The 23,385-nt window shown below is 39.9% G+C and overlaps 1 protein-coding gene across 9 annotated transcripts in view; it reads left to right on the top strand.

Moving 5' to 3' along the window:
* The first annotated feature begins 3,116 nt into the window (after positions 1–3,116).
* The window catches only part of FIP1L1 (factor interacting with PAPOLA and CPSF1), a 45,100-nt gene continuing 24,831 nt past the window's right edge, over positions 3,117–23,385 (top strand). For 3 of the 9 annotated variants that reach the window (XM_049831712.1, XM_049831666.1, XM_049831655.1), the window contains exons 1-9: positions 3,808–3,995; positions 4,825–4,864; positions 7,234–7,291; positions 10,822–10,925; positions 13,124–13,185; positions 13,386–13,493; positions 14,641–14,771; positions 15,054–15,122; positions 17,388–17,497. In XM_049831712.1, the coding sequence (XP_049687669.1) occupies positions 3,914–3,995; positions 4,825–4,864; positions 7,234–7,291; positions 10,822–10,925; positions 13,124–13,185; positions 13,386–13,493; positions 14,641–14,771; positions 15,054–15,122; positions 17,388–17,497 (764 nt within the window). In that variant the 5' untranslated portion in view covers positions 3,808–3,913. Of the gene's footprint in view, positions 3,341–3,807; positions 3,996–4,824; positions 4,865–7,233; positions 7,292–10,821; positions 10,926–13,123; positions 13,186–13,385; positions 13,494–14,640; positions 14,772–15,053; positions 15,123–17,387; positions 17,498–23,385 lie in introns of those variants that run through there. The other 6 variants (XM_049831694.1, XM_049831684.1, XM_049831722.1 and 3 more) reach the window with 4 other exon arrangements.

The following is a 23,385-nucleotide window of genomic DNA, read 5'->3' as shown; positions in this document are numbered from 1 at the left end:
CCTCGGCCAGTTCTCCCGCCCAGGTCTGTGACACCGCGAGAGCGGCAGCAGGGGTACCTCTCTGGGAGGGGAGCCGGTCGGGAGCTCCTCTTTCTGCTGGCAGTGCCGAATTCTGACAAACATTAACGTGTTTCTCTCATCTACCGTCTGTCTTAGAAACTCTGCTGCAGTCTGCAGCCCTGGCCGGTACCAGCAGGGACATCTGAGCACTGACCGTTCAGTTTTGCCTGCCATTTTCCTGGAAAGGCTAGGAGCTTCTTTGGTCTTGCTCCTCGTAAATGTTAGAACAATTCAGTATCACTATTCATGTCGCTACCTCTTTTCTGCCGCTTTCTAGTATCTCTGTTATACCAAGAGAACAACTGTTTTGCTGATACTTTATTTTAAACGTACAGCACTGGAAAGGTGAAACGTCCATCACCGTTCCCTGTCCTATAATGCTGTATTTCTTGTGTTAGTATTAACAAACCCTGTCGTTGGTGAGCTAGCAACAAGAAATATTCTCTTTTAATAAATGCAACTTTTATGATACACAGCTGGAGACATGACAAACTAAGTTCCATTTCTCCTTTAAAAAGCTCTTGATCTCAAAATCAGTTTCACGGCCAGCTAGAAAAAATGCCATAATATGCATCTACAGCTCCTTCTCCCCAGAGAATGGATGGCTCGCTTGCAAATCTGTGTTCTACGTAGTATTCCGCTTGGGCAACCTCCTCTAGCACAGAACAAGAATACTTTTTCTGGCATAGTTGGATTATCAGCAATAACGAAAAGACAAACTATTTAATTAGTTCATCCGCTATCTTAACTGGTCTTCTTAGGTCTCTTGCAGGTTCAGCTCATTTCAGAACACTGTAAACCACAAATAATGTGGAATCGCCAGATTTCTAGTAACAAAATTAAATTCTCTCCCTCCAGTCTCCTCCATGCACGTTCCTACCCCAATGCATTCTTCCGTCTTCCAAACTCAGACTTACATCTTTGTGCTGTTCCAACCCCAATCTGTTATTTTAACCTTAGGGCATATAACTTTATGATGCTAGAAAAATATGTAAGTTAATAGCCTTCTTGACTATTTTGATTTGAAAAATGAATGCCAAGAAAGGATTGGGAATGGTTAACCACTGGGCCCCTGGGCTTATACACAAGTAGAATTATCCTCCTCTCAGACTGAATTACCTCAGAGGTTATGTATCTCTGAGCTTTTGCTTTATGCTTGAGTGCCATGGACAAAAGCTAGATATATTATGACTTGTCCAATTCTTTAGTTACCATTTTTTAAAGGTTGGGGTTTTTTTTCAGATGTATTGTCAAAACAGTAGGTGCTTTTCTAAGAAAACAAATAGCTTTTTTATTTTATAAATACTGTCTATATCGCACCTAATTCTGCATATGCCAATGTTGAAAAAAAGGATTACTAGCCGGAAGACAAAATGAGGTTAATCAGTTTAAAGCATAGTGGTTAAATTACAAAACAAAATTATCTAAGTTGTTTTTACAGCTTATTTTATCCCATGTGCAAATTTACAGGTACTGTGCTAGAAAATGAACTGTATTAAAGGGTTCCCGTAAACTGGATATCTCGTGGGTTTCTGGAGTGTGACCCGCGAGTCAGATGTTTATGCAGCTCAGAGAGAGGTGTCCTCAGCCTTTTAGCTACTCAGGGCCTTGGGAGAAGCCTTTTTTTCAGGCCCCAACTGCTGCTGTCCCTCTGCGCAGCAGTAAGGAGAAACTGCCAGGTCCCTTCCAGAGGCTGGGACCCATGGGAGTTTTTACCTTTGAGGGCAGAAGTCAAAATGCTATCTAGGCCAGCACTCTGTCCTCAGAACCAAAGCAGAGAACAGGTTCAGAGCACCCTCTCTGTCCAACCAGAGCCAGAGGTGGGTAAAGATTTTCCTGGGAGCAGTGGAAGGCTGGCAGCCATTTTCAGGACTTAGCCTTTTTGGGTGAGCTTCCAGTGTTCAAGATAGATTTTTATATGACCACCAGCTCAATGAGATGTCTATTTAAAGGTTTCTACCAGGAAAACCGCTTTGAGGATCTGTGTTGATGTATTTTAAGAGATTTTATGTTCTATACCTACTCCTGCTTTCTCTTTGAGGTGTTTTCCACAAACGTAGTTTCTTTCTTCTTCCTTGTGTCTGCAGTCAAAGGAACTATTAAGAGTTCTACCACGTCCTTTAATGTCAGCCAGAAGTGTGTTAAATGGCCAAGTAAACAAAACAGAAACGAAGAAAGATACTGATGCCCAGTAAGAGGTACTACAGTACAAATTTGTTTTATGAGAAACAAGTACCTAGAAATGTTCTGGGTGAAAAACACCTTTGCTGACTCCACTACAATGTATAAAAAATGGAATTGCACGATGAAAACGTACCCAATTATACCACATAATTCATGATCAGTATATGGCACCCAACCATTTAATTTCAGGGGGAAAAAATGCCTTTGGAGAAGGTAGTTTGTTCATGTGAACTCCGGTGAAACATCATGCCGTATATGAAACTTTAAAATAAGGTTCCCTATGCAGGCAATTCAAATAAAAACCTACCCCCACCCAGAGTTGTGATGTGTTTGCAATACAGTCAAGCCCTCTGGTGTGATTTTTCACAAGCTGTCCTGCGGTGAAAAAGGGGTCCTTTTTTTAGTTTCCACAAACATCGTAAGATGCCAAAGACTCCACTCGTACACACGACCGGTCGAAACTCCTTTTGACAGTTTTCGGTACTTAAATTTTCTCATGAATCTTGCAGTTGTTAATGCAGCATTCACAGATGTGAAATGAGAAAAGCATCACTAAAAGTGGCATGCTCCTTGCCACCGCTTTTAAAATAAGAGCAGTTTCCTTCACGAAAGGTGTAGTTACGCTCTGCAACACTCAATGCACGCTATGAACGTTAAACTCTTACTGGAGCTAAAAATAAAACCAGGCAATTTGTGGAGGGGAAAAAAAAAATTTATGAAGAGTTGTTAAACCTCGAATATTACCTCCAGCTGGGAGAGTGCCTGAGCCGAAAGCTAGGGCAGCACTAGTGGAAGTAGCGGCGCGTTTATCCTGCGGTTACGCTCCCCCCCCGGCAGCTGCCATCAGCCGCCAGTAGAAGCACGGCACTGGACTGTACGAGCGTTCGGCCAAGTCCTGCTCCTGGAGGTAGGCGAGGATGCGCTAGAGGAGACCGCCGCGCTGCCGGTGCTCCCTGCCGGGGAGACGGACGGGCGTCTGGGGATGGCGAAGAGCACAAGGACCGCCGAGAGGCGGCGGAGACGAAGGGCAGCGAGAGGAAGGACGGGCGGCTCTGGCGGCCGCGCCTCGGGAGGGTGTGGGGAAGGCACAGCCGAGGTGAGTGCCGGCGACCGGCAGCGCGCAGAGGTGGGACCGGCCTCGGCGGAGAGGGCAGCCCCCGGGCCCGGCGCGGCCCGGCCCGGCCCGCTCCGCTCCTCCCGCGGGCAGCCGGGGGGCCCCTCCGCTTCTCCCCACTCATGGTCCCCGGCCCGGCAGGGCCCCCCGGCGAGCGGAGGGCGCCGGGCCGCGGCCGGCCACGTCCCCCCAGGTGCCGCCCGCCCTCCCCTCGCTTTTCCCTTCCTCCCTCCCTCCCTCCCTCCCTCCACTGCGCGGCCGGGCGCCGCCGGGCCGCCCCCCGCGTGCCCGTGCCCAGGGCGCCGCGGGGCCGGGCCGGGCCCGCTTCCTGTGCGTGTCACTCAGCCGGCGGGGGAGGGGAAGCGCCGAGCAGGCGGCGGCGGTGCCTCCGCGAGCGCTGGCGTTGGGCCGGGCGGCCGCTCGCAACCCCCCGGCCGCCGCCCGGTCGCGGCCTGAGGCGCCGGCGGAGGCCCGGGGAGGGGCGGCGGCGCTGCCCGGCGGCGGGAGGCCCCGGCGCCGCCCGGGCTGGGCCCTCGCTTCCCGCGGGAGGCGGCCATGTCTACCGGCGAGGTGGAGCGGCTGTCGGCGGACCTCGGCGGGGCCGCCGGAGACGAGGAGGAGGAGTGGCTCTATGGCGGTACGGACCCTCCCAGACCCCCGTCCCCAGCCCGCGTCCCCCGCACGCCGTCCCGGCGCTCTGCCCCGCCAGCGGCGACGGGGTGCGGGGCGGGGGGTAGGCCGCGGCGTGCGCCGCCCCGCCTCGCCTTGCCTTGCCTCGCCTCGCCAGGCCGGCCGGCCCGGCCCGCCCGCGGCTGAGCGCGGCCCGCACCTGCCCGGCGAGCCGGGCCGGCCGGCGGCCGTTTAAAAGGGTCCCCCCGTCCCGCCATCCCCGCGGCTGCTGAGTCCCCTCCTCCTGGCCAGCCCTCCGGCGGTGCGGTCCCGGGCTTGTGCGCGGCCCCCTCCCCGCTGCGGCGGTGGCTCCCTGCCCCCTCCCCCTCTCTGAGGCGCCGAAGGTCTCCCGGCCCCCTCTGCCCTGGCCGCGCAGGCCGAGGCGGCGTGCTGGGCCGCCGAGGCGGCAGGCCCGCATGGCGCTCCTGCCCCACACGCACCCCTGGGGCGGCCGAGCCTCGCCCCCGGACCCCCCTGCCCGGGCTCCCAGCGTTGAAGTACTGAAGCGGCCTTAATCTCTTACGCACAAACTTTCTTTACAACTTTAGGGACTTTCTTTACGTTCAAATTGTAACGAAACCTGTAAACGAAACCCTGCCCCTGCAGTGGACCTGTCAGTACAGAGCACTCTGAGGGCTCGGGGGTCTGCTCGGCTCATTTCGCAATTGAAATGTTATGAAAATGTCTCAGTAGTAACCTGAAGGGTTGCTTAATGATCCGCGTGGCAAGATATCTGTCACGGTTGGTGTTCGAGGGATTCTATTCTTAACCGCCGTGTTTCTTTTCTCTTGTGATAGATGAAAATGAAGCAGAGAGACCAGAGGAAGAAAAAGCTAGGTGAGTATCTTGAGAACTGGGAAGTCCTGCAGTGTGGCCATGCAAAAGTTGTATTCGTTACGTTCTTCCCAGTTGCTTGAAAGTCCATAGCACCCGAACACACTCTGGTGTGTTTGAAAATCACCTTAAGATAGTATGTTTCGCCTGCTAGAATGACTTGGCTTTTCTGTGAAATGGTTTCACCTGTGAAATTGGGACACTTGCGTATGAAAGTTATTTTAAAATGTTTTAACAGTATGGACAGCAGTAGCCCCTCACAAAATACCAGCAGGTCTTTTATTTCTGTAATTATTGTGCTTTGCAGTCTTAGTAATGGATCAGGACTCCAATTGTTCTGGATGATTTAGAAATTAAAAGACAGTTTTGTCTCCCAAAGAGTTTACAATGTAGTTACAAGAAGAGGAATACAAGGAAGCGGTGGAAGATTGCCAGCTAGCTTGATGTGCAGGTTGCATAACACATCTACTTTGGGTCTTGGGGTGGTTGTTTTTATTAGTAAGAGAGTATTTGAAAGAAATTTAGAAAAAGCTTTGGAAGTGTTCGAGGGTGCCAGCTTGTTTTAATAAGGGGCTGTATGAGAGAGCACAAAGATGCCCCTTTGAGAAGCTAGCTAAGTTGATGGAGGTTGGTAGCAAGGACTGACTGGAGATGGGAATAAGTCTCTCATACTGAATGAAAGAAGTCTCACATTTGATAAAGTATGGAAATTGTTGATTGTCAAATTAAACAAATAAAGGGGAAGCCAATGCAAGAAAACCTGTGTTTTTACTTTTTGTAAATGCTTCCAGTCAACAGAGATTTTTTTTCAATGAGAGCTCTTGAATTTAGTTACCCTTGGTGGACTTCTTGTCCGTAAGTTTGCTCAGTTGCTTTTTTGAACTCACATCAACTTTTGACAGGCACAGTGTGATACAGCAGTAATGATCTCTACTACTTGACTATATACAATATCATTTTGAAGCAGCTACTAGATGCAGTTATTTGATTCCCATTAGTTCTTGTAGTATAAGAAAGAATAGTTTCCTGTCACCTTTTCCATGTCACCTAACAGTGCTCTGTCACCTTAGTCTTGAATCATCTCTTTTCCAGAACAAAGAGTTCTAATTATTTATTTGCTCTTTATTTGGAAGCTGTTCTATATCAATTGATTCCTTTTCTTGACCTGGTACCTTTTGTCGGTATTAGAGTTGTTTAAGAAAATTACTTGCATGGCAACTGAAATGATCTTTAGAAACAGTGGTGTTTTACTCCAGTTTCTGGTCAGTAGTGTCTAGCTTGGCATTTGTCTGCCTTAATACGTAGTTATGGACTAAAAGGCATAACAAATGGTAGCTTATGCATCTTAGGAGTTGTGTTTGGAACTTTGGAAGTGTGGTGACAGTTTACCTGTTAAAAGTTTTGGTCTCTGGCCTCTCAGTTTTGGCATTCTTCATATATATAAAAATTGTGAGCTTTTATTCAGATTCTGTAGCTAGTCTGTCACTTCCCTGGGTGGTGAAGTGAAATGCTCAAGCTTGAATCCTTGGGGTTGTACTTGGTCTGTGTTGGGTTTTGGTGCAACACTCATGAGTGGGTATTTTGCCCACAGAAGACAGGATCAAAATCATTCTGTTCAATAAAAATTGGCAGTTGCTCACTCCATTTCAGAAAGTATCTTTTCAGTGAAAGAATATTGTTTCTAAATGGCTCCCTGCTTACTCTGCTATTTGTGGTGCAATACCCTAACAGTTAATGGAGCTGTGGAAATGAAAATATTGCTGCTTAAGAAACAGCGGTAGGTAAGCCCAGTGAGACAGCTCATTTGCATGGATTTGACAGTGCTGGTCATTTTAGGTAGACCAGTAGTTTTAAAATTTTTAGTTTTCAGCATACAGTTAAAATATAATTGAATTCATCATTGAATTGTATCTATTCCATATGGTGGAAGAAAATTTCACAATGCAGGTATGGGAATTGTGATTCAGTGCAACATGACCTATGGGTAGTTAAATGTTTTTTCCATTATGTCTTTGAAAAGTGTCAGTCTGCAGGGGCGGGAAGCTGTTATTCTCCCTTCATATATTGTGGAAGATTTCACTTTGATTTCAAGAGTATCCAGGTGTAATGCCTTATTATGTCCCAAGTATTCTACAAACCTCCAGTTAGTATGATTTATGATAGCTAAATATTATCCTGCTAATATAAAGTTATATTTATCCAGAAATTTTTTCTTCTTCTTTTTTTTTTTTTTTAAATTAATGCAGAAGATATCTGGAGCCTTGGCTCCTCTCTGGAGTGATGTAGCAAGGCTTTTTTCATTAGCTGATATGTGTAAAATACTATCTGCATAAATACCTAGTTTCATCTTTTCCTATTTGTTTTTGTTCAAGTGCTCCACCCCCACCTGGAAACGAAGAAGATGCGGCAGAAAATGGCGTTGTGAAAACGGTAGTTTTAAATGTTTTTGAAATACTGCTTTAATTTGTTTTGATTTAAGGGGTATTCATAATTCATCTAGGACTTACAATTAAATGAATTAATGTGGAAGTGTATGCCTTTGGGGTTTCTTTTTGGGTTTGGTTGGTTTTTTTTTTCCTGAAAGGTGTTTGACGCTAGCTGCAGAAACTCTGTAGAGATTACTAAATTAGGAAATCTGATTTCCAGCTGCAGTCCACTTTTTATGTCTAACTTAGAGAAAATAAATGAATAGTACTTCCATTTTGGGGGGTGGGGGGGAAAGCCGGTGCATCACGACAGCTGTCTGTTCTCAAAGATACCCGTTTCAAAATGATGCTCTCTGTTTTTCCTCACTGAGAGGAAAGTAAAATCCTCTGATCATTTTTCTTTTTTGAACGTGATAAACAATCAGCATTTGCAGAACTATGGGAAAATGCAGACCAAGAGATGAATTACATGTGCCTTTCAGAGGCAACAAAACAGACTTGTTTGGTAGTAGTCTTCAATATTCAGTATAACTTGAGTGTAGTATGATGAAGGAAAGGACCAGGAAATGAAATTTGCCGTTGCAATGTTAATAAAAGGCCTCAATTTACTGTGAATGGGAACAGTTTAAATTTGTTCTATGAAAAAATTGTAATTTTACCTCACTGGGATTTTTTAGCTTATATTTTGCAAGAATTCTCTTAAGTGCTGGAGAAACCATTATAATGATACTTGTGCAAGTTCTAAGGACTGGCCTCTCTCAAAAGTATATTTTTTTCAGTAAGTCTGATACCTTAGTTATAAAAGATACTACAACTTACTGAAAGTTGGGGAAAAAATTATAAAAACTTAAGCTTACTTCCGTTATTTAAACTGAAAAGCTCTTTATTTTAAGTGCACCAAAGGCTTTTTGTGCTGATGCTAATTCTGTAAGTGGGAAATAGATTTAATATGTTAGGTAAAAGGAGACAATAGTATCTTTTTTTGGACTCCGTGATTTAAAAATATTTCTGAAAATCGTCATTGGTGCAGTTTCCTTGTACTTGCATATCTTTGTGTTTTTCACCTATATAAAGCCTAGCATTGTTAGGATATCATTAGAACATCTCCATAAAACTGAGAACTTGATGGTGAAAGGTGCACATGAAAGGTCAGCAGCAACCTAGAAAAATGGATTGTGTTCAAGTTGGTTGAATAAGAAAAGGTGAATATTCCTGTGAGGAGGGAAGTAAAAAATCATTGTTTATAAGTGAAATTGGGTTTGGTTGAAAAGGTACATGCTCCAGACAAAATTTTATTTTCTGTTTGATGCGTTTGTAGTGGCTCTCTGCTGTGCAGGTTGCCTGGTGTGAGAGAGTGGTCAACTTGTACTTTTCAGCAGTGGGGCATTCAAAGACTGTCTTCCATCTTCAGCTGTTATTTACAGAATATCTATGCTGATCTAGACACGTCCCCGTCTGTCCGTCCCGCCCCCCCCCCCCCCCCCCCATTAGACTCTTAAATGTTATGTAAATTATATTAATGTTGTATAGCAAGGATGAACTGCACTCTGACATCTTATCTTCTGTGCAGCTGCTTATTTTTGTCTAATTTATGTACCAGGCAAGTTAATAAATGGTATACTAGATAAAGGCTGGAGCTCAGCTATGCTTGGATAGCTAACTGCAGGCTACCTGGGCAGAATCAGCCTCTTGCTGAAAGATTCAACAAATACGTGAATAAGGGTGATCTGGTTGATAAAGTTCACTTGGGTTCCACAAAGGTGTTGAAGAGGTTCCTCACCAAAGGATTTCAAGAAAACTAAGCAGCTATAGGATGAGTCCCACATGGATAATTGATGTGTAAAAATAGAAAACAGAGGGTAGAAGTAAAGGTTCAGTTTTAACGTTGAAGGAAGTCACCCCCAGTGGGGATTCCCTGGAATGTTGTGCATAACCTGTGGTGTTTAATGTGTTTATAAATTACTTGGAAAAGGGGTAAGTTGTGGGATCACAAGTTTTCTGATGTTACAAAGTTATTCAAGATAGTAAGAACAAGGACTATCTGTGAAGAACTGACTGGTTAGTAAATGGTTATTGAAATTCTGTATAGAGAAAGAAGAGTGATGTTCATGGGAGGAAAAACAGGTTTACAAATAAAATGGTGGTCTCTGAGCTGATCACTGCCACTTAGGAGGGATGCACTAAGAAACACAGAAAGATCATGAAATTAATGGTTAATTGCTTGTCTGGAGTCTAAAAAGCAGTTAAACCTTGGAACCTACAGAAAATGAATAGAGAACAAAATGGAAGATATTGTTATACCATAAATTCATGGTTCAATTGCACCCTGAATTCTGTGTGCTGTTCTGTTCTCCTCACATTGTAAAGGCTTTACTTCAACTGAGAAAAGTTGAGAGAACAGCAAGAGTAATCAGGGGAGCTTCCATACAAGGAGTGGCTGAGTAAGCAAGGACTTCTTAGCCTGGAAGACAGGCATACGTAGGATATGATGAAGGCTAACAAAATCATGTATGGAGACTATAAGGATTCACTCCTTACAGTCCCTTTCATTTAACAGTCCCAATTCTCATATGAAAATTGTAGGAGCCATGATGAAAACAAATAAAAGAGGTTGGATCTTCATGCAGTAGACAGTGCTATGGAACTCCTTGCCAAAGAGAGTGTCGCTGCGGGGAGTTTATATGAGTCCAAGGGAAGTCTGGGCAAGTACTTGAGAAAAAGATCCATTGGGGGTTACTAAACAGACAAACTGTAACTGGCTTAGGAAATACCCTGAGCTGATAATAGTCAGCAGCTGAAAAAGTATTAGGGAGGAGCATCATATGTGTTTGCCCTGTTTTTTTCTCTCCCCCTCTGCTGGGAGGGGAAAGCCAAAACAAAACACCAAACAAAACCAAAACACTGGACCAAAACTCTTTTGGTGTGAGCTGGCATGACTGTTTTACTTACCAGAAAGCTTGAGTGCAATGGGATAGGACAGCATGCAGTGTGATCTTGTATCTGGTTTTTTCAGCCTGGTCACTGAAAAATCTCAAGTATTTTATATAGTTTACGGATGTTAGTAACTGATTAGATTTCTCTGAAGCGCAGTGTTCATCTACAATTGGAAAAACTTTTACTTGAGTTACTCTGGATATGTAATGAAGAATGGCAAGAAGCTAGTCTTGCATATCTTTAAGTTCTTCCCTGAGTGACAAGATAAGAGTAGAACTGGTGTGTATGAGCTAGATAGAGGGGAAAAAGGATATTAGATAGTGGAAACTATTTTATGTTTATTTAGGTAATACCATGTTTCAGAAACAGAGCTTAGTATTAAAGATACTTCCCTATACTGATCCAGATGTTTTGGATACTTGTAGCATTTCAGCAGATGAGCCTCCTAAGTTTGCTGTTAATGCTACTGGCTTCTGAGTTCTAGGAAAAGGAGAATTTTCTTTCAAAGATTTCTAGAATGGATAGTTTTGTCTGGATTATTTTTCCACTGTAAAGGTAAGTGACTGCTTTTTGTCTAAGCAATGACTTTTTCTTTCGTAGAAGGTGGCAGAGGCTGAGGATGACAGTGATAGTGATAGTGATGATGATGAAGATGACGTTCAAGTCACCATAGGGGATATTAAAACAGGAGCTCCACAGTATGGGTAAGTTATTTGCAAACATTAACTGGGGGAACTTTCAAGATCACATTTAAGTATTAGTTCAGGCTCTTTAATACTTGTCAGTGTCAAATTATATGCATAATTAGTCTCAATTTAGTTTTTTTCAGCTTTTCAACAATGTGTTCAATGATGCAATGACTTGAAAACAAAAAAAGTGAAATTAAACCAATGAGATGTCTTAAAGGAAGAGCTGTTGTAGGAGTTGAATTTTGTTTCAGATTTTGAGAAATAATTGTATTAAGTTTGTAAAGTCAAGTGTTGAGTTTTATTATGGAATGGCTACATTACATAGCATTTTTAGCGTCATTATTGTGATGGTGACATTTTTCTTGCAAATAATAGAGTGATAAGCACAGAGAACATTAGAAACATTTGTCCTTGGTTCTGTTTGTAGTGGATACAGTTCTATTTAGACCTATATACTTTCAATTCCTATTGATGTTCTCAAATAGGATTTTAATGTACATCAGGACTGAGCTCCCAATCTCTGGACATAATTTCTCAAGATCATGTTTTAGGCATTTGTACCATTCAAGAATTTTTTTACTGCTGTTATTGTCCCATATTCCTTCTTCTCTTGATAAAGGGCTTGTTTTTCACTGAACACTTTTGGACAGTATTAATTTTTACCCCAAATCATGAAATTTTTTTTTTTATTACATGGAAGTTTTCTGAGGGAAGTCGTCTGCTTGTTTGTCTTGGCAGTCCTAATGTTTTTATGCTTATTAAAACCAGAGTTACTAGGGCGTCATTTCTTAATAGAACTATGACAGGTGTGCAGGTAGGTCTGACTCATGTATAATATTGTGTTCTTAACTTCAGAATGCAGGCAATTTACTCATTTTTGAAACATAATATTCTTAAACTTCCAGTATTTCAAATCCTAAAATAACTGTGCAAATCAATGTAATATAAAAAATAGCAATTCTTTCAGTTCTTTATTTGTCAGCTTCCAATAACTTGCAGTATGCTTGTGGTGTAGGAAGCGACCTCAAATTTTGTGAGACTAAAGCAAAACTAGATTTATATTCTCAGTGGATTTGCTGGTGCTCTTTCCATGAATACAGAAAACAATAAGCAGATGATCCTAACTCTAATTAGAAAGTTTTATGTAGAAATGGTTGTTTTCTGAAAAACCTTTTTTCTGGGCAAATTGGACAGAAAGTTCATGGAAGGGCAGTAACCTAAACCAAAGTCAGCATTGCTGTTCATTTTAACTTCAGTATAACAAGTTCCTTTTATAGGATTAAATGATTTTTCATACAGTAGTCAACTGCTGTTTAAAAAAAAAAGTAACGTGTTTGACGGTCAGGCACAAATAGAGGATGGCAGATCAGAAGGTTAAATGTTTTGTGTCAGTTTTGTACTGTTGTAGGATTTGAATGAAAACTAATGGAAGTGGTACTGTAAACTATACACTGCCTTCTAATTATATGCTAGTCTCATTATGTTTATGGGTTGATACCACCTGTGAGGATGAGATACATTGCATGCAAATGGTAGTGAAAGCTACCTCTTAATGTTCCAAATGAACAATACTGTAATTCCTAAGGTAGTTAAATCAGTTCAGTATCTAGATTTCTGAGTGCATTTTTATGAAGAAAGCTCTCAAGTATTTTGGAAAGTGAAATGTTACGTACTTTTCTGTCGGACACAAGGATAGGTGATAGCTAGAAGTACATTGAAACAGACAGCCTTTCAATCATTGTAAAGAAATGCTTGTATTTTCCACTTCTGTACAGATTTAAGGGAATAATTATGAAAAGAGAAAAGCATCTGTCTAAACCCTTTCTTTTTTTTATTTTGTTTTTACTCTAATCCCAGAGTGTCATCTGTATCCTTAAATGAACTGCATTTTTCCTTTCTCTCTTCTTCTGGTTCTGTCCATTCTTGTTTCTATCAAGGTCTTTATCCTTTCAACTCAGGAAGAGTGACTGGGACTTGCTTCACAACTGTTTATTAGTTGGAGAAGTTGCTACTGAGCATAGAAAGGTACACTCTCTTCCTCCTAGGCTGATCTCTTTACTTTTACAGTGTTACCAGCTTGGAAAGCTAGAGATTCAGGATGGCGATTGAGCCTGGGTCTAGTTTGTTTCTGGATCTAGCTAACTCGTATTTTGTGTTTTCTTCTGTTTTAAGAGTTCTCTCTGTCTAATTAGCTTTTTGTTAATTTCTTTAAGTTATGGAGCAGCACCTGTGAATCTCAATATTAAGACAGGAGGACGAGCTTATGGATCTTCTGGTAAGAAAATTTACATAGTAATATTAGTAAAAATGCAAAAAAAATTGTTGATTGTTTTGGATGAAGGAAATAATTTTCACTTCCAAAACTTCTTGATAAATTTAAATCTGACTTTTTATTTCTATTTTAAGTATGTTACAACTGTTAAAACTCTCTTTGGTAAAGACAGAAGGCTCTAACTTTCTAACTTTTCTTCACAGGTGCAAAAGTTAAAGGGGTGGATCTAGATGCACCAGGGAGTATTAATGGTGTGCCACTTCTGGAAGTAGATTTAGATTCTTTTGAAGATAAACCTTGGAGAAAGCCAGGTAATGCACTGGTTTACATTAACTGATATGTAGGTATTCAGTAGGTTATTTTAATAATAATTCCCATTTACTACATGTAGATGTTACTTACCCTATAGCTAGAAGATACTGTACAATATAACTTGACAAAAGCAGCTAAGTTACTTGTTGCCTTTGCGGTGTGCCACAGAGTGTGTTGGTGTGCCATGTTTCTTAGTATACATCCTGCACATATGTCGGCAAAAAGAGACTGTAGGACATGCCCTTTATTTTTTTTAATACACGTATATCCTGAACTCTCCTTGGAAAACTCTATTTCTGTGGAGGTTACTGCCATGGGTGTGTGCCATAGGACAGAAGATAAAGCAGAAAGGAAAATAGTTCTAGCAGGTTTGAACATGAAGAGTGGTGTAACGTAACTGCTTGTGCTTGTTTGTGTTCATGCATAGACGTCCATAAGTTTTGAAGAAGAAGCTGGTACTGCATGAGTCTGCATAAGTCTCCTGTTTGTATTGTCTGATTGGCTCAAGTGATTTGGCCAGACTTGTCTAATACCAGTGTTGGTTGGGTTTTTAGTGGCAGTACAACTTGCTGCCGTGTATAGTTTTTCCTAGTGTTTGTATATTGCTTTGGCAAAGCAAATAGTGGAAATGGAAAAAAGCCTTTAATACTGTTCTGGTGTTTGAACTGTTAGCTATTTGAAATATATTCTGTGCATATGAGTTATTTCTGGTCTCTCTCTTACAATAAAAATACTTCGTGGTATCAAATGAAACTAGGAGTCAAAACAAAATGAGGAGTCAAAATACAGAACAAGCAAAAGGGAATGGTTCTTCACTGAACATAGAGTAAACCTGTAGATCTTATATTTGTCCTATTGTAATGATATGGGGATTATAATATCCTATGATATTCTGTAAGTATCTGCTCTCGATCACTGAGACAGGGTGCTAGGCAAGATACTCTTTCTGACTGAATTTTTCTGGGTTTATAGTCTTAGCCGTGAATACTCTGTGTTTACTGATGTAAGACTGCATTGTACATTTCAGTAGTATGTTTTTAGATCAATACCTAATCTGTTTTGATGTTATAAATAGTTGTACGTATGTTCAGTAAAGAAAAGATGAACTTTGTAATATTCTAAAAACCTACGCTTTTCTATTTAAAGGGGCTGATCTCTCTGATTATTTCAACTATGGGTTCAATGAAGATACCTGGAAAGCTTACTGTGAAAAACAAAAGAGAATACGAATGGGTCTTGAAATTTTGCCAGTTACCTCAGCCACGAATAAAATTACGGTAATTAGTACAACTTTTGTGGTGTTCTACATGCTTTTTTCCCTGAAAAGCTGCTTGTGTGTCATAAGCTTGTTCTGCTCAGTTCAGTGCATTTGTTCAGTGAGTTTGCCCCTGACTCCCCACCCCAAGTCTAGAGTGCTCCTGTGTTGCTTCACTGGCAATTTGTGTGGATAGTGTGACAGACTAGCTACAGCTAGATTGCATCTGTACCATTATTCAGATTGTGGCCCATCACTTAAGAGTTGTATGGTGTCTTAATGGGCAATGTGTTATTTAACTTAGGCTGAAGACAATGCTATGGAAGTAAGACCAAGTGCAGAGATTCTCGATGGCAGATACCATCTTTTTAAGGTGAATTTTAGTAAACTTTTGTTGGTTGCTCTCATTTTTCTTGAGTATTGCTTCCCATACCACCACAGAGTGATAGAACAACAACTGAAACGGATGTAGCCATTATTTCAAACTCTCATCGTACATCAACGACTTTCTGCGTATGTCACCAAATGCTGATTAAAAAGTGTTGCTTTGTTCGTCACCCTTTTGCAAGCACGTGAGTTAGTGGCCTGGTGAACTGAAAAATTTCCCAGTGAAACTGATTTTTCTTTTATGTGACAGTTTATTTTTAGTTCTAGTGCATTTGTTTGTGCAGATTAAAGAATTTGTGCAGATGTGCCGGGGATGCTTTTGTAGATTATGGCATGTTTATTTTTCCTGTGGCCTTGTAGCTCTTACTGTGTTTTGTAACACTTATCCTTGGCAACTCGGATGTGAAAATCAATCTTCCATATTTTTCTGTTCTCTTGGGATTAGATGGCAATAAATCGAGTTATATATTATATTTTTCCCTTCGGAAATGCTGATTTTCAGAGAGCAGAAAAATCTATATGACAAGATTTATCTTAAGGATTGAACTTTTTTTTCAACTTCTTGTTTTCTCATTTACTCTTTTGTTTGATTTTAATTGAAATTAAAATACAAAGGTATTTGTTTTGCTTATTTTCAATATGCAGTTATTTTTGTTCTTGAACTGTCATTAAACTGACTTGGAACTGTTTGTTGCCGTTTTCTGTATAGTTGACAGAAGTGTCAATTGCAGACAGGTGTTTTTGTTTCCCCTCATGCTACTTGAGGGTATCCAGTCATTTTGACTTTATCTTAGCAAGAACAGATCAGAAGCTCTTTGAGGCTTTTTGCCTTCCTCAGTTATCATTATAATAGTGTTATGGAATGATGGGCAATGGGAGTTACGATTTGCAGCTGACTACACTCTCAAACTTCCCTGAACTGTTGTCCTGAAGGAGGAAGGATAAGTATTCCAGACCAAAGCTTCCCTATTGCTAGCTCAATATTGACTCTCTGGGGGTCCTGTGATCAAACAGTACAGATAATAATTGCATTGTAAGAGTCTGAAGTAAGAGTTTGTTATGTGTCTTACAAGGAGTCCCTATAATTATTAAGTAATTTCATTAACTTCCCACTCTTCTGAAATACTGAGTCTCATGTAATTTACATGGTATGTTTGGATTAATCTTCTGTGAATGGCAAGACTTCATCTCCTACATTTCCCAGTTATTAATTAATAGAATTTTTACAAATTTTTCAGATAAATACTTAAACCAAACCTAGTCAGTTTTGGGTTTAGTTTGGGATTTTCATATTTCTGGATACTAAAGTTTAATTCAATTTTTAGTGACTCTTAAGTATTTATGTGCATTTTTGTGGGTTTGGGAAAGAGGTGCCTCTGTTTAGAAGTAAGATTCTGCAAAAGCTTAGTAGTTCACTTGCCTACAAGGAACTGTGAGATTGCAGCCCATATGATGTTATACCATGAGTGAGCTAGCTATGTAGAGTGATGTAGCTATGTGGTTGGTACAGTGGCAGTGTCTTTAAAAACTGAATCAGTACAGGTTTATCTTTAATGCTAGTCCATGTAAGTTTTTCTTTCATGTATAATGTGCTGCTGAAGTCAAGCAGTACTTGAAGTACTTGCACCAAAGGTCTTGCATAGCTTTAATAACTTGTCTCTGGAATTTTGCAGTACTTCAGGAACAGCAGTACGTTTTTGAAGTATTCAGTCTGAACTAATGAAAAAATCTTTTAAAATTTGCATAACCCAGAGTATGAGGTGACTTCCTGGTATGACTTAGAAATTAAGTGGTTGCTAGATCTCATGGTCAGTAAGGCAGACAGGAAATCCACTCAGTTTCTTGTCTCATGGTACAGACTTGTTAGATAAATCTGTCATTAAGTTAATGAAGATTTTTATTTTTTTAAGAAGTTTGCTGCTTTTAAAAACTAAGATGTTATTTTGTTCGTACAGGAAATTCTACAAGAAAACCAGTTTGGTCTGTTCATGTCCAAATCAAATGCTTGGAAAATAAATACTAAAACTGTATAATCTTCTGTAATAATTGCTTCTTATATATATTAAACACAGTACTTAAGTAATATATCCTTATAGAATAAGGAATTTTACTAGCTGTGCGAAGTTTACGTTTTTTAAAAAATCTGATTAAAGTTGGATTTACTTTCTTTTTGTGTTGGCTATGTGCGGTGTGGAGTGTTGGGGCTACTACACTTCTGAGGTTAAACTAATAATGAAACATTATTTTGAAGGTACAGCAGGGCAGAACTGGAAATTTGGAGAAAGAGTTGGCAGTGCAGTCGACCAAAGCAGACTTCACATCTCCTCCTGCCTTATTCAAATCAGGAATTCCAACAAACAGGTCAGTTAGACAGCTGTAACTCCAGACCAAAAAACTTTTTATACTGTTACTTCTGTGTATTTGAAGTTCATGAATTTTGTAGGAAAACGGGAAAATATGTTTCTGTAACAGGTAGAAATGAGGGGAAGAGTGATCCTAATCACTTTTAGCCTTCAGTCAGCATTACACATGAATGCTGTTGTGCCTTCTTGGCTATTCAGGAAAGAGAAAGTAGAAGGAAAGGGGAGAAAAAAACAGCAGGACCAAATAACAAAGCAGCTATAAAAATCTAGGTGTTGATGTATGACACCATGTTTTTTGTGTAGAATTAGATTGGCCAACAAAACGTTTCTGGCTAGTATCTTTAAGGGGTGTTAGCTAACACATCTTTTCAGTTAAACAAGACGGAATCAGACAGCTGTAACTTCAACAACAGGAAGGATTCCTGGAACCCAGTTATCTTTCCTGCAAGGTAGCTTTAGCTTCTCCATATTTAAATATTTTACTATACTTTCTTTGAAATGAGAGAAATTACTTCCTTACTAGGGCTTCTTCCCCTCCTTCTCCCAGTCCCAGGCTTTAATAACTTCTGTCCTTTATATCTAAGCTACTGCTGTTCGATACCTGGCACTTGGCTTAGGATGAATCCATGCTTCTGCTTTACGTCAGTTATCAAGTCATCCTGTTTAGAAATTTTGGTTCTGTGGAAATTAAAAGCTGTTGTATTATAAATGATGATAAGAGAGGTAGAGCAAGTTGTATGCTTTTGTTGTCAACAGTTAAAGATTAGCATCTATGACTTGTCTTTAGCGCTGCGTCTAGAAGTACCTTGACTAATTCAGAGGCACTTGTGTTCAGTTCCATCCTTTAAGAGTCATTTCAACACCCAAATATGTTTTTCTTGGGTGGAAAAAAAAAATCTTGCTTGATACTCTTGCTTGCATTTTTCTTCCTGATAGCCTAAATCCTTTTCTGACCTGTCAGGTTATACTGCTCTGGTTTTAGTAGATTTAGTTCTTTTTCTTTCAATTTTTCTTTGTCTAAGAAGTAGTTAAAAGTCTTTCAAGCTTTGTACCAACCCTGTAACTATTTTTTTTTTTTTACTTTTGTTTCTGAATTGCTTCTGATGTGTGATGTTCTTGTAACAGAGTTCTCAAAATTGAATGTACCGTTCACAGGGTAAGGATTCCAAATCTGTATCTAATACAGATTTTGTTACAGGATTTCAATTCTTTGTGGGTCTTATTAGTGGACAGAGAATCTCTAAAATACTTTAGGAAGTAATTAATGACCAGGTTATTAAAATGCAGTTGAGCTTAAAGTTGTAGAAAAAATGCATTGCGTAAATTCTGTGATTCTGTGAAATTTGCATTTGTTGTGAGAAAGCTTAATACAATAATACATGTGCATGGTGTAGGCTTCATAAGTAAAATCTTTGTTGTATGCTCTAGCTAGGATAAATCTGTCTTACCATAGATGTCTTTATACCATATTTTTTCTGATACTTTTTTTCTGCCTGAAGTTAGCAATCTCAAGTTTAAGTGACCATCTTTCTGATTTTTAAAGGCTTAAAGTTAGTGTGGTTGTTAATCAGAGCTTTCCTGAGAAACCTAAGACATGTCTTTTTTCTTCAGGAACTAAGTTTACCTTAGCAAAGGTTGGGAAACCTGCATATCTTTACGAATGAGAAGCCAGTTAAGTGAAGTTGGTCTGTTGCACAGATAAAGAGGAAACAAAATGGTACATTCCCAGTTGTATCACTTGTGCATTCCAGTGGTTAGAAAAGGTTGTTTTGTATACATTTATTGTGAATACTGTATTTGTAATTTGTTACAAAGACAAAACTGACTTCTTTCCATATTTAATATCTGCTCCTTTGGATACATCTGCTTAAAATAAATTCTTGTGTAAAGAAAAAGGTATTTCTACCAAGTGGTCAGAAGAGATTTTGAAAGAGATTTTGAAAGAAAATTGTATGCTCAAAAGCCTGAGAGTAGCTCAGTAAATGAATATATCTTAACTGTGTGGGTTATATATACTTCTACCTGAATGACTTCCCCAGAATGCAGCTACTATTTTCTATATATAAAAACCTGTATTACTAATTTCTTTATAACGAGGCAGTGTTTTATGTGATTGGACTTTTCTTTTTTCTTTAATTCAAGATTTAATTTTAGGTAGGCAGAAAATTTTTTACAATCCAGCTCTCTGATAATTTAAAATAATTGCCTTTAGGCCATGAGGCATTTGCAATAGCCTTATTGTAAAAATGCTGGAAGCATTTCTTGTGTAGCAGTAAAACTTATCTCAACTTCTAACAGCAGTTGATATATTTGGTGAAAGGGAGGGAAAACTGGGTATAGCTGCATTGGTGTGGGGATTGATAAGGAGCTGGGCATGAGGAGAAGAGGAACTCAGAGCAGAAAAGATAGAGACACAAGAAAAGAAAGACCCAGGCAATTTATCTCACCAGAAGCAGGACCTCTTCTCAGTCACACACAAGTACTGCCTCCAGAAAAGCCAGTTCAGGCATCTGAAAGTGGCAGAAACAACATGGGAGCGAAAAATCACCCCAATTAAGGTAAGGCTGGGAAGGGAGGAAGTCAAGTCATGATCCTAATTTAACATTTTAATTCCCCATTTACTAGTCAGGACTGAAACATCAGTTTGTGGACGATTTTACACATGGTATTGCAGCACATATTTCTCTTTAATGGGAACTCTAAGGACAGATAGTGGGGTTTGCTTTTTTTCATTTGTTTTTACACAGATATTAAAATAATTTTGTGCCTACTGTTTTTACCTTTTTGAGTACAGTAGATGTTTGCATATGATCGCAGTTGAAATTCTCAAAAAAAAAAAAAAAAAAAAAAAAAATTGCTGAGGTCTAGCAAGAATATTACTTATTACCAATATGGAAATTGTAGTTTACAAAATAGAAACAGAATCATTGCTTACCAGCAAATAAAAGTTACTACTTCACTAGAATTGCATCCTAAATGTTTAATTCAAAGAAAAAATCAGTGCTTGTTCATACAACATGTCTGTGTGAGAAATTTTGCTTGAATTTATAAACAATGACTGTCTTAATCGTAGCTGAGCTATTAGTTGTTTAGAAATGATACCTAAAACTCCTGCTTGATTCTGTGATATTTAGGGCTGTTGAATAGCATAAAGTGTTGGGTAACCCTGAAAGAGGAGTTAGAATGTAATGGGAATGGTTTAGTGAATGCACATCATATGCAAACAATATGGTATAAAATAGAATGTTTGGTAGTTAATTAAAGATTCATTGTGTGCATAGTCACAATTGGATAAAAACTTGAAGGAATCTCTTTTGAATATAGTGCTTTCTAGAATACGAGGAGGATTTGACGTATTTCAAACCTGTCCTAACCAGCCAGGTCATAGAGATATCTTACTGGTTTTTAGACCAATGCTTTTCCTTATGTCATTTCTCAAGAACTGTGCAATAGTATTTCTTTAGTAGGAGAGAAATAAGCAGAAATTTCATTTACAAGCTGGATGCAAAACCTGGTATTTTTTCATTCCAGTAATGTTTATTTAGACTAGCCGTCCATCACAAAACTTTGTCAGAAGCTCTTAGGTTTTTTAACCTCCATTTATGCTTTTTGGATTATTACTAAAGAGTACATTACATTTAAATGAGTTTTGCTTTCAGAGAGAGAAGCCTGTCAGTATCATGGGCTATTGTATCAGCTTTCTCCGTGCTTGGGCCTTTCTATAAACAGAATAATTATAGAAAATGGATTTGTGATATGTCATTACTATGAAAATATACAGGTTTCTCTTGTTTCATGAACTGGCCTTGTGAGGCTAAATGATGAAAACTCAGATACTATTTTGAAAAAATATCTGTTCATATATCAACGATTTCTGTATTGAGCCTGTCCTCAAGAGGAGGAAAGTAAAGCATAAAACACATAAGGCAAGAAGGAACACAAGAACATATTAAATACAGTTTTTAAAGTATGCTATAATTATGTAATTCTTAGACTAGACGGTAGGTCTAGTGAATAAATGTGGCATCCGGTAGTTAGACTGTTTCTGAATTCTGACAGAAGTGGGGTTGGTGGGGGTGAGTGGTCCAAAAAGCAGTTCATTATTTATATTACTTGTAGTGGGGATAAGAGATTTCTGAAGCTATTAATTTGGAAAATAATTGGGTTTGTCTTTTTTTTTTCTTCTTCTTTTCTCCCTTTCTCTTTGCTCTGTAGAACCTAAATAAACTCAGCTTGCCAAATGAGATTGAGATATTGTTCTGAATTAAATCTCCATGGAGGGTGGTATTCATAGTGCAAATATGTCGTAAATAACCATTCTTTAATTAGAGTGAAATCACTCACTGAGTTGCTGGAATGTTCCTTTCAAGCTACACTTTGTATGAACTCTGCTGTGGGTTCATGTGCATCCCACACGCGTGGATTGCCTTTTTATGTTTGGGTGTATCCACTGGTAATGCATCTGTATCCCAGGTGCTGTGATAGTGTAAGGGACAAACCAAGCCCTTTCTTTTCTTTGCATACAGCACTGAGACAGAAACCTAGTAATGCCTGCTTAACATCTTATCACTAAGCTAGATAGTGGCTGCGGATTCTTTGAAATTTCCCCATGTGCCAACTTGCTATGACTTAATCAAGATCCGAGACTTCAGATTTGCCCCTTTTACAAAACTGTTGAACTGTGAAATTCTGGACACTTCAGATGCCTCTCTTGCCTTTGTGAAGATTATGTTGTTGACAGTGGTGTCATCTGCTGCTCCAATTGCAACTGAACATATGCTTTCTCTTGTTCAATTTCAAGCTCTTTTAGTGGAGTACTTAATGAAATCATTATCGCAGTCTTGGAAAAAGAATTTGTCAAGTTCAAGGTATGATGGCAAATTCCTGAACTCTTCCATCGTTACAAAAAATTAAATCTCCTGGCAGCTGTTGGGAAGAACAATGGATGTATCACTATAAAACATTATTAAAAAAATAATTATAAAGCACCAGCTAAGTGAGAATGAGTGAGCAAGATGTACTCTTCAGACTCTAGAAAAATTAAGTGAAAGCCCTGTTCATTTCAGTAAAGTTTATGTCTAGGAACCAACTGGTAGTCTAGATTTGCTTTCTTTGATAAGGCAGTGTTGTATTTGGCCTGCTTCCCAAGCCAAAATTGGTATTATTGTGGTATGGTTGATGCACATATTACTTAAATGGCCAGTACTCTTGCATTGGTGTCCATTGCCTCTGTTTTCAATGCTGATTCCAAGAGTTGCTGGCAGTGTGCGAACAGCGTAAGAGAGGAAGTGTCTTGAAGTACATCACTCCCACGTAGAAGCCCTGTGAAACAGTGGAGCAAGCCAAGCGGGGGGTCATCTCTGGAGGGACTTCCTGCTGTAGAAGAGAGTCATCTATTTTACACAAGGACTAAAGCTAGGTACAGTGAGTTTTCTAGGGTACAATTCTAGGTAAGATAAGATACCAGTGATGGAGGAGAACCAGTGTCTTAGAACTCTGAAACCAAATGAGCTCTCAGAGTGGAAACTGAGGCAAAGTTTTGTTGTTTTACAAAGATTGCTGTTGTCTTTTTTTTTGTGTAGTGAAACAGTTGGTTTATCAATTGTTTAATAATACCTATGTTTCTGATTGTCGTAGTTTCAGCTGGGATAGAGTTAACTGTCTTCGTAGTAGCTGGTACAGTGCTATGTTTTGAGTTCAGTATGCAAAGAATGTTGATAACACACTGATGTTTTCAGTTGTTGCTAGGTAGTGTTTAGTCTAAAGTCAAGGATTTTTCAGCTTCTCATGCCCAGCCAGTGAGAAAGCTGGAGGGGCACAAGAAGCTGGCACAGGACACAGCCAGGGCAGCTGACCCAAACTGGCCAACGGTGTATTCCATACCAT

This window comes from Accipiter gentilis, chromosome 3, assembly GCF_929443795.1.
Source record: "Accipiter gentilis chromosome 3, bAccGen1.1, whole genome shotgun sequence".
NCBI lineage: Eukaryota > Metazoa > Chordata > Aves > Accipitriformes > Accipitridae > Astur > Astur gentilis.
The sequence above is the reverse complement of the archived record's forward strand: the minus strand, read 5'-3'. Positions and strand labels throughout refer to the sequence as shown.